The sequence below is a fragment of the Coffea arabica genome, chromosome 2e, assembly GCF_036785885.1.
Source record: "Coffea arabica cultivar ET-39 chromosome 2e, Coffea Arabica ET-39 HiFi, whole genome shotgun sequence".
NCBI classification, from domain to species: Eukaryota; Viridiplantae; Streptophyta; class Magnoliopsida; order Gentianales; family Rubiaceae; genus Coffea; species Coffea arabica.
This window is the reverse complement of record NC_092313.1, coordinates 32,895,424-32,906,996: the sequence shown is the minus strand read 5'-3', so window position 1 is coordinate 32,906,996 and position 11,573 is coordinate 32,895,424. Positions and strand designations below refer to the sequence as shown.

Here is an 11,573-nt window from a genome sequence, read left to right as displayed (position 1 = left end):
TGATGCGTGTAATCTCCATGACACTGGCTCCAATGGCGAGCCGTGTCATGGAGCGGTGTAATGGCTCCCCATTACACCCCCATTGGAGCTGCCCTAAGGGCAGCAAGGGGCACACCGCAGAACAACTATACATTACGTCAGTTTTAGAGATTTAAAATTGAACTAGCACAAATTGATTTACTTGATAAACATGAAATAATTTCTTACAAAAAAATCATGTGTAAATTTCTATACACGACATATAATTTCCAGACAAATATCTTGACTCATAACGGTGATTAAAGTTAAACCCACCCATACTATTGAGTTGTCATAAAAAATAAAAAATAAAAGAGCTTCAAAATTTGCGGCACGTCCAATTTGTTAAATCTCCAAAAATTTAACTATTTAAGTGGGCAGCTGAGCACAGGAACTGTGTTTCCTTGGTGTCCATGCAGATCCGGGAGCTTGTGCAACTAAAATATTTTCCTTCAGTTCTTAGAAACCAGAGAGTTGACAAGGTAACAACTCCTCCATACTAGCTCTGTGGAGTGTAAACTTAGACACCATGTGGAAACAGAAACAGAGGAGTCTTATGGATTCTTCTGCTCCTCTGATTATACTGCTAATGTTGCTAATGCTGTTGCAACTTCTGGCTGTAATGGCAATAGCCAGAGTGGAGAATTTTACAAGATCAGACTTCCCAGTTGACTTTATCTTTGGTGCCGGCAGTTCAGCATTTCAAGTCAGTGGTTTCTCCGTTTCATTTGATTTAATTCCTTCACACCTAGTTCTTTTTCTGGAACAGGATTAGTAGTTATAGTGTATAATGAATAACATGAATACGGTAACATGATAATCATATGCATATGTATAGGTAGAGGGGGCTGCCCGTGAAGATGGAAGGACGCCTAGCATTTGGGATACCTTCGTTTATGCCAATAAGGGTAAGTTTGTCGAAAAATAAATTTTTTGGGTATGACTATTGGGTACCAATAGTCATAGGTTTTAGGTGTTAGCTTTTTTGAAAAAGAAAAAAATTAAGTGTTAAGAGAAATGACTGGGCTTCAAATGGTGAGTTGGACGAAAATTAGGTATACTGAGACGAGTTGGCAGAAGTTAATCAGAAAAACTCAAATTTTGTATTTTTTAAAGTTTATTTATTGTTTTGTTAATTTGTAACTTAGGCTTTAATCACCAATAAAATGTTCAGGGCTTTCTCATGGAGCCTCCGGAGACATAGCTTGTGATCAGTATCACAAATACAAGGTAAACATTTCAGTCATGTTTTAGGCTTTCTGGCCTAGTGGTGGCATTGGAACTTCAATAGCAAATCTAACTTCATCTAATGGTGTTCCTAAATAGCTCTGCTGACAATTAGTGGAAATTATCTCCTAAAATGAATTATGTGAGGTGGAGATTGAAAATATTCTATTGCTGAGAGACACATGGGTGAATTGTGCAGGTGTACATGTTTATAGTTAGTATCTTTACTTGTTTTCTTAGTATCGACTTCCTTTGTTGTGTTAGTTTCTACATTGTCCTGAGCAGTTGGAAAGACCAATGGCTGTGGCATCTGATCCCCCAAATATGAGACTTAGTTGATGATTAGATGTTTGTTAGCCTGCCCATCTTTTGATTTTTTATAGTAGTGGAAAGTAATTGGTCTTCTATGAAATCCGTTTTTCTAATGGTTAATATTTGAGCATAGAAGCTTTAAGTTAAGCTATTTAAACTTTTTAATTGGCAGCAGATTGTTACACTTAAAACCAGAAAAAATGAGATATACTTTTATGCTTCATATACACCAAAATTAATTGCTGATAATATCAGATATTGAATCAAATTCTTATCTCTCTTCTTTCCACCTCTTCCTACCAAAGCTGAACAAAGGAATCTAAAGTAGTTCTCAACTTTGTGACTTGGTTGGTGAACAGTGTCCTTTTATATTCACTATTATCCCAAGCAGATGAAGCATCTGAATGTCAACTTTGTAGTTTGTACGTACAATTACAAATGCAACCTGTTCTCTTTTCTGATAACAATTCTTTTAGGGCATTATATAGTTGTTTTACTAAGAAGCAATGCAACAGTGAGCAGCAGCATAGCTGGACGTTGCTCTATTCAACCAAAGACAAACTCGTTAAGCAAAACAAAACAACCTGCTACCATTATCATCATTATTATCACACTAAATGTTCATGCCTCGGCTATTCCTGATTCCATCCATATGTATCTCGAACATCCTGCAGTATTACCGAATTCTGCCCCGTTAGACTGGTACTTAAATGTATTTGCTGGTTGAAAGGTGTTACATTGTTAGTTACGTGGATCTCAGTAGCCTGCTACTTGAATCTTCTTAATGGTATAAAAATTTTTGTGGATATTAAGTGATAAAATCATTCATTATCTTGTTAACATAAGGATGCAGTTCACTTTAGGAATATATCTGTTTCAGGAAGATGTTCAACACATGGTAGACACAGGTCTGGAGGCTTACAGATTCTCTATTTCCTGGTCAAGACTTATTCCTGGTATGTTGAGTTCTACTGTACTACCTATACAAGACCACTGCACACTTTATTTCTTTCTTCTGATACCTTGTTTTATAATTTCTCTTTTCAGATGGAAGAGGCCGTGTCAACCCCAAAGGTTTAGAATATTACAACAATCTTATTAATGAACTCCTAATGCATGGTAAGCTTATCCTGTACAATGATGAAGCACTTCTAGGGAATCCGCTCATGGATAATGACATCATATTGACAAATCTTTATCTTCCCAAGAACATGGAGATAAACTTCCAAAATGCTGTACAATCTATTCAAATTTCTTTCCATCTTAATGCGACTTTACTGTTGGACCAACGCATAGGAATTCAGCCACATGTCACGCTTTTTCACTTTGATACCCCTCAAGTTCTTGAAGATGAATATGGGGGATGGCTCAGTCGGAAGATAGTGTAAGTATTTAATATTTGTACTTTGATCCATTCACATTTAAGCTTGTTTTATATATGATTTATATTGTAAAGCATAGATGCTTATTTATGGTATCAGATCTAAACACTTATTTGTTTATTATTTCAGGAACGACTTTACCGCCTATGCTGATGTGTGCTTCAAGGAATTTGGAGACAGGGTTCTGTATTGGACTACCATAAATGAGGGTAATATATTTTCCATTTGTGGTTATGATAATGGAATCGGACCCCCAGGGCGCTGCTCTTTTCCATTTGGACTGAACTGCTCTGAGGGTAATTCCATAACTGAGCCATATATTGCTGGTCACAACATGTTGCTGGCACATTCATCTGCTGTGAAGCTATACTACAAAAAGCATAAGGTATTACTATGATATCCTATTTCATAATTTTTTTCACATAAACAGCAATCAGTATCTTGAAAGCTCTACAACTGCGATTGAAATATGATTTTTGTCACATTGATCCTAATGAACTATCGTTTTTGATAAACTCATAGTCCATGTCCAACCATATACATCTCTGCATGTACAGAGGTGGCACTGTGGTTAATAAGTAATCATAGATGGAAACTATTATTAGTTAGTGGTGTTAACTGAAAAATACTAGAGATGAATTTACAGAGTAGGTCAATCTTCCGATTCACTTTTATAGAGATAGGGATGGAAATGTGGCTTGAAGTGTCCAAGCAGATATTTAGATGCTCGTCTACTTGCTAATTGGAGTCATTCTGCTATGTGCTGGCTCTGGTGTAGTCATTTACATTGAAAGAATTCTGTCCTTAAACATATCTGTCGCCTCTTCGATTTTAATCAAGGAAATCACGATTTATTCTAAGATAAATTATCAACATTTAGTCAGTTTGCATTTGTCTCATAGGGAAACAAAATGATTGGTTGCAAGTGCTCCTGGGACTTGGTTTAGTTGGAAGAATAGAAAAATAGCTTGGAATAGAGACCAAACACGCTTCAGATCACCTCTGGGGATTGGAAAATGGGCAGCTTAACAGGTCTGAGAATGGAAAGGCAATTTAGTAATAAAGCGCCCTGCTTCTACTCCCACTAATGTGTGTAGTATCATGCAGTTTGATCATTGAGTTCCCACCTTGCATCTGCCAAGGACATTGATGCTTTTGTCTAGAATTCATATAAGTGGTTTCTTTTTGATCTTCATATTTGGAAACATATGATGTGAAGTCAATTAACAGATATTGAACCTCTATATCAGGCGACTCAACGGGGTTTTGTGGGACTAAACATCTATGCTTCTTGGTTTTCTCCATATTCTAATGCTACAGAAGATATAATTGCAACTCAAAGAGCCATTGATTTTTACATTGGTTGGTGAGTTGTGAATCTTTGGTAGATAAGTGCCTATTTCACCATCTCTTGTTAGCAGCAAGATGCTTTCTGCATTTTTCTGCTTGAAGTAAAATATAAGCTTGCTTTATCGTATATCCACTATTTGACTGCAGGTTTCTCCATCCAATGGTGTTTGGAGACTATCCTGACATCATAAAGAAGAATGCTGGCACAAAGATTCCAGCACTTACTCCGAGTGAATCTAGGCTACTTAAGGGCTCATTTGACTTTATAGGGCTGAACCATTATTCAACACTCTACGTCAAGGACAGTCCTAGCAGCCTTAATATGAATATCAGGGACATAGTTGCTGATATGGGATTAAGCGCTCTGGGTATGTGTCGCACATGTGCTGTGATCTTGCATTGTACTTATTCCTTGCTGGAATCAACTGATCAAATCCTTTTGCAAAGCCTTGTTTATTAGTTCTATGAGAACTAGTTTACAACCTTGGATTCAACTCCGAATTCTAAGTGCTTCTCCTTCTTTCAAAAATCTATATCTCTATGTTGACTTTTGTTTCCCTATAGATATTGTGATTAAATTTACTTATTACTGTATCTTTCTGTTTTTCTTTAGTTGAGCCAGAAGATGCATCAGAAAATCAGGTTGGGATTAACAGTTTTACTTCAAGATATTCTGTTCTTCATTTTCGGTCCCGTGTTAATTACCATCGTGTTTGGGACAGAATGATGATACATCATCCAGTCTATCCGGAATTCTGGAGTATCTCAGGAATGTATATGCCAATCCACCTACTTATGTCCATGAAAATGGTTCTTTCTCTGTCTCTCTCTCACGCATATCTGCCTTTGCTTGGATGCATTAACCTGTATCTTTTCTGGTCATTTTCCAAATGTTTCTGTACTAGTGACCTGATTCTGACAAATGCTTACCTCCGATAGACATTATTGGTACTACATCTGTCATTTCACCAAAAAAGAGAAATGAATTGATCACTTAACCTGCGAACCTAATTATACCACCACTAAAAATATATTGCTTGAGAATTATCATTTCCTTTTGGATTTGTTCCTCTTCGTGGATATATATGCATGGTTTTAGCTCTCTAAGTTTCTAGCATTAAGTTTAGGGTGCTCTTGTACTTTGTGCAACTTTTTTGGCCGGCTGAGCTCTGCCACAAATGCATTCTCATCTGATGAATTTATAATCAGCAGATGTTTGCAACTATCTAGCTTATTTCTCTTGCTCTTTTCTTGTTCAATATGATTGCAAATAGTTTCAGATTCTCGTGGCTTGACTGTTTTTGACAGGTAAAGGAACTGAGCGCAATGGAACACTAAACGACACATCAAGGGTGAAATATATGTATTCATATATCAGGACCTTGCTTGATGCCATAAAGTAAGCATGTGCAACATTGAATTAGGGTCGCTTCAACTGCGTGTTTACTGCTATTTGTATGAGCTAAATTTTACATATTCCCCATGTTTTGAGATTTCAATTTCTTCATTAACTATTTCACAAATTATTCTGCCAAAAATTGGTCATCGAAGCCATGCAGCAAGGAATGTTCTGCTCAACTTTTTAGACTAAATGCATAAGGTTACTGTATCACTGAAATTATTTCTGAAATGACTTTTCTCACCATTTTAAATGTCGACTTTTCTGACCTCCTCTTTTTTTTTTTGAATCTTGAAATGTTGGGAAGAAATGGATCAAATACAAAAGGGTACTTCCTCTGGTCTTTGCTAGATGGTTTCGAGCCAATAGGCGGCTATACAACCAGCTTCGGCCTGTACTACGTTGATTTGGACGACAAGCAATTGAAAAGATACCCAAAGCTCTCAGCACACTGGTACTCCAATTTCCTCAAGGGAAGAACCATCAAACCTGATGAGATAAATGAAGTTGTAAATGAAATCTTTGTCTCTTCGACATCGAAAGCCTCTGATCAGTGATGACTAGTAAAATCCTTGCATCATTTATTCTTTTTCTGATTCTTACTTGCACGACTTCGTCTTCCCACGCCTCCGTCTTCCCACGCCTCATTGTCTTTGATCATTTTGCGCTTATGGGGTTCTCTGTTCAAGTTATGCACAATGTATTTAGTAACTGTGCACGAACTGCACCAAAGGGTAGTGCTAGGATCTGTTTTAAGTATGCCAGTAAATTCTATATGGATTGGATCATTTATTTTGAAGCAGCTTTATATGACAAGGGTTTCAGTTGCACTAAAACATGACAGGAACATGCAAATTTGTACAACTCAAACTGAGAGCCTGAAAGGCTATGGTATATGGGTCAATTGTCCTACCCAGCATACAGTACTGTCAACTAACTGGAAACCCTTCTCATTCGACAGAGGCCTACTAAGTGATTGGTATTAATTGGTATTGGAAATACACAATTTCCCTGGATTGTCTTGGATTTCTCTTTTGCTGGAACAGATCGCCTTTCGTTTTAGGCAGCTTAACTGATCAAGAACACTAATTTTACTGATCAGGAATTCAAATTCAAGATCCTCAACTACATGTTTACATTTAAGAATAGAGCAACTCACGCACCCGAAAAGAAGATAACTTCATTGAACTTTGATTTGTATTTCCACTATACTGATACACATAAAGCTTACCTCAAGTCAATTATTGTTTACAATGTTTGCCCTGCCAAAGTTTTTGCCCCAGCTTGAAACATCTCCCTAATATCATAAAAATCTTCAGTAGCCTGATTATGGTAATCTGGTAGGCATATATGGCGAGAAATTTCTAATTTTGTGATGAATTTTAAAAAAATTCTACAAAAGGGGTGGTTTTGGCAAGGGGTTCCGTCCGGGGTCTTCGCATTCGTGAAATGCGAGCTCAGTGATCCAGTAGATGAAAAACAAGGGGCATTATATTTCTTTGGTTATGAAGCATTAGAGTCTTATCATATATGCAAATGTTGATATGCTGTTTGCGAATATGGACGTCCAACTACTCTGTTTAAACGTGCAGCATGTATTTCAGACATTTCAGAACAACATTAGGGGGTCAATATAGTGTTTAACTTTTGTTCATTTTTATGTATTTGGGAGTACAATTATTGAATTGTATTTAGTTTTTGTAGCAGGGTACGAAGTTCAAAAACTTACGTCTACATGAATAAAGTTTTGACGCAGATCTCACATTTCTCTGTGTGTGTTCTGTAGTGTAGCATAGCCCTCTATATTTACATGGTAAAGTTATTTGTTTTCATCATATTTGCTTATGCAGTTTGTCATCTATAAGGAAATAAGGGAAAGGTTTAGCAACCATCTTTGGCTTGATGTTTTGTCCAAATGTGATTTGCTGGAAGAACCTCCTGTTGTCTACGTTACAGAAGATGTTAATTGTGATGACTATGAGCTGGCTAAATATCGGAAAATGGGACCTGATGGAGCCTTGCGCGTGTCAGTGAAGAGTGAAATGGGACTTGATGAGGTCATCTTCTGGTCTTCTTTTATATGCAGCTCTATGTTAACTGAGAAGTTAGAGAACTCTTGAAACCATATGGGTCGCATGAGCTCAATGAGCTCGCATTAGCTCGCATTTTAGGAATGCGAGGTAGGTGAGCTCGCATTCCCGGAATGCGAACACCCTATTTGTAGAACACTCTCCAAGAAACGTCCTCGTTGTAGAATTCCTTTTTTTTTTCATCATAAACTAAGAATTCACCCCATATATGGCTTGCAATAAAACCATCGATACAAGCAGCTTCTCTATCTCGAGCATTGAAAATTCAATTACGTACTTACCTTGCCAAGGAATAGTGTTGGTAGTATTATTGTGAATGCAATTATGTAGCAGCAAACAAGTCGCAGAGAAAGGAAATTGGGAAAACGACCATTTTGGTGCCTATTTTAGGGTCTTGGCAAATGTGGTCTCTTATCAATCAACTTTAACAATTTAATCCCTCATTCTTGCCAATCTAGAACTCAAAACAGAAAATTTAAAAAATTCTGATGGAATTGGTTACGTGTAGGGCATGTGGGCCTTTAAAAATGACCAACATAGGTCTTCTTTGATATTCCAATTCAGCATTTAAATTTAATCGATTTAGATCTTAATTAACATGTTCAGACGTGTTTGATAATGAAAACTAGAACATGTGAATTAATTAAGTAGCATTAAATTTTTTAGACAAAACTTGTTTCAAAAAATAAATGATAAGTTATTCATTTATTACTTGATGTGGATATATACTTAAATTTATCAAATTTAGTACTTAACAATTCAGTAATTTAATGGGATAATGCTGTGGTGACTTATCATCACTCACTTTTGAATATTTTAATGATAAAATACTGGAAGAGTTGGTTATAAGCGATCCCCACTGTCTAGATTAGTACTTTTAGCGACCATTTTGTTACGGTCATTTAGGTTTCCAAGTCCTAGAAACTAGAAAAATAAGGTAAGGAGATAAAGTAGTAATTTGACAATAAAATTGGTAAATTTAGCCATAAAAACAGTAAGCTTTAATATCTTATGAGAATTACCTCGTCATTGCAAAAAGTTACTTACCATTTTTGCAATGAAAGTTACAAATTCTTTCACTAATTTTACCAAAAAAAAAGGTGTTACATGTCCTCTTAAACCATCTCCACTTATTAAAAAAAAAATGATTACCACTCCTAAGAAAGTAATAAGATCTATATTTAGATGCCTCTAGTTGAAAATATGGGATATTCCCATGAAAAGTTTTTATAATGTAAAATGGTCATCTTGTTTATTCTTGGTGGTATTATTGATGAACTCATATAATTTGGTATGTAAATTGGAGAATCAATCAATTTTTGTTATAGCAATGACAAGGTTTGTCTTTTAAAGTACTAAGTTCTAATAAAATAAGAAAAAAATAAAGGTGCCAAGATGCTCTTAAACTTGATGTTGTTTGAATCCAACTCTATAGAATTTTTTTTCACTATTTTTGTTTTTCTAGGTGCCTTTCCAAAATTCCAAATGCTTGAAAATTTATCCAACTTTTGGTTAATGCATAGAATATTAAATCTCTGAATTTAATATTCCAAAACAATTGTTTATATGGTATGCTCGATTCAGTTAAGATTGGTTCAAGTATTAATATTTTGGTAAGAGTGAAATTAATTTAGAAAAGTTTCCAAATGCGGAGGACAATAAATGTGAGTTTATATATTCACATGATAATTAATGAACTAAGTTTCTGATTTTGTAAATCAATGAACATTTTATCCATTTTAGCTATTAAGTTCCATTTGCAAGAATAACTTAAAAAGAAACTATCCAAAACTACTAGTAAACTTTTCCAACAATTTTAAAATTCAAAAACTCTAAAAGAATTTGGATTATCACAATACTTTCTTCTCCAATTTAAAAAGAATACATATCCCCAACAAAGCACCATGTACAGTAGTCTATCAACACAATAAAAACTGTTGTAATAATTGTTTATTAAATAATAAATATAGGTATTGAAGATGTGATACTTCTTCTTTATATTTGTGCTATATATTTTACAATTATTTTGAAAAGTAATATAAACTTTATAAACTGAGGGAATTTTAGAGTATTCATTTAAATTTTTTGGTCAAGTCTAAGGTTTAGTTACAAAAAATGTGAAATCAAGGGAGGTAAGTGTTTTTGAAATATTAAGAAAGTTCAGTGAAATTGTCCTAAACCTTAGGGGAGATTTATGAATTATTCCTATAAAATATATATTATATATAATCATGTAATTAATTATGAATTTGGATCAAGCCCAATTTGAATCCAAAACTCATATAACAGCGTGAAATGAGATTGAGCCTTTTAATATTAGCCCGAAACCTAAAAGTTTGAAACCCGAAAATCTATATAATTTGTGAATCGAACTTAAGCTTGCTAAAGCCTAGACTCAAAAAGCCCAATTGCACCCCTAATTAAATTTCCTCCTCCAGCCTTCATGCAACTTGAGCGGGAAGTAAGAGCGCACGGGGCCTCGCAAGTGCCATTTCGCGCAATTTAACAAAATGATGGTGTTTTAATTGGATTTACCAATGACGTCGTTTTGAGACAAAAAAAAAAAAGCAAAATGCTGCAATTTTGACCAGTTCCATTAGTTCATCTCTGTTAAGCAAATCCAAGTTAGGAGGTGAAGAAATTCTTAAATTTGCCGAGAGGAAAAAATGCTGCGGTCAGATTTTGGGACGAATAATGAAATAATTCAAGTTTTAAAAAAAAAGTGTTTTAGCGCCCATTTACTAGTGTTCTCCCCTTCTTTTTCATGTGCTACTTTCCTCTATTCGTCCACCTCAAAAGTAGAAGAATTGTGGCAAAAAGGATCAAATTCCAATTGCAGGAACAAGGGGTATCCAATAGGGGATGCAGCGACCGCACCAAAACAAGTTTTGCTATACAGAAGAGCAGCGAGGAAATCAACTCATCTCCAGAGATTCAACAACAAACGTGGTGCTGAAAACAAAGGTAGGCATTGAATCCTTTAATATGTTGGACACCCACATGGAAGAGTTTGTAGTAATAAGAACAAATGTTGGTGGGGGAACACCTCTAGCTTGTTTTTTGTACGGCGCGAGATTCGCATTGACAGTATTTAAGTAGAGAACTATACATGAAAACATAGAATTTCTAGGTTGGGGTCATTAAATACACAAATGTATTGAACAATCATGTTGGATTGACCATGCCAGTACATCTCTTAATTGTGAATGATGAAGACTATGTTCACTCAACAAGGAAAGCCTTCACTTGCCGTCATTATCTTAAAAGTCAGGGAAAAGCTAAAAATATAAAAGCCGTGGCATGTGCACATGTGGATGTACTTACGTAGAAAATTCGCCGTAATAGAAAAATGGGTAACCAAGATGAAGTAAATCCTGTACAAGCAAAAAAACTAATGAATGATAATGGTGGTTCAACTACTGCGTAAGTTGTGAATCTTGTGATGAGTTTTGTTTGTTATGGAGTTAATAAAAGACTGAATTGGTAAGTTTGTGTTATGTTATGCCTTGGCGTAAAGAAACAATTGGTGTGTGTAACTAATTTGAAGCGTTGCAAACAATTATGGGAAATCTAATGCAGTAGCATTCTTGCTGAAGAGATTGCTGAATTTTAAGGTGTATTGTAAAACCATCACTAATGTAATAGTATTTTTTATATGAAATTCAAGGAGATGGAGGTCGTGGAGGATAATGGATAGTAGCTCTTCAACTACAACATTTTGAGTGTTGGAATGGAGTTTGACTTTGAACTTGATGCCTACAATTGCTATAATTCTTATGCTGCAATGACGGGGTT

The 11,573-nt window shown here is 35.5% G+C and overlaps 1 protein-coding gene across 4 annotated transcripts; it reads left to right on the top strand.

Moving 5' to 3' along the window:
* Positions 1-299: 299 nt before the first annotated feature.
* Positions 300-7,985, top strand: LOC113727209 (beta-glucosidase 11-like). 4 transcript variants are annotated; one of them, XM_072080409.1, is made up of 14 exons: positions 300-724; positions 857-926; positions 1,193-1,248; positions 2,438-2,513; positions 2,605-2,676; positions 2,854-2,941; positions 3,069-3,324; positions 4,190-4,305; positions 4,437-4,657; positions 4,903-4,931; positions 5,012-5,099; positions 5,598-5,688; positions 5,996-6,251; positions 7,539-7,985. In XM_072080409.1, exons 1-13 carry the CDS (start codon positions 548-550, stop codon positions 6,243-6,245), a joined length of 1,590 nt encoding a protein of 529 aa, XP_071936510.1. In that variant the 5' UTR covers positions 300-547; the 3' UTR covers positions 6,246-6,251; positions 7,539-7,985. The 4 variants fall into 4 exon arrangements, with proteins under 4 accessions (XP_071936510.1, XP_071936509.1, XP_071936508.1 ...); XM_072080408.1 differs by lacking the exon at positions 7,539-7,985 and adding an exon at positions 6,533-6,714; XM_072080407.1 differs by lacking the exon at positions 7,539-7,985 and having other exon boundaries at positions 301-724; positions 5,996-6,524.
* Positions 7,986-11,573: the final 3,588 nt, after the last annotated feature.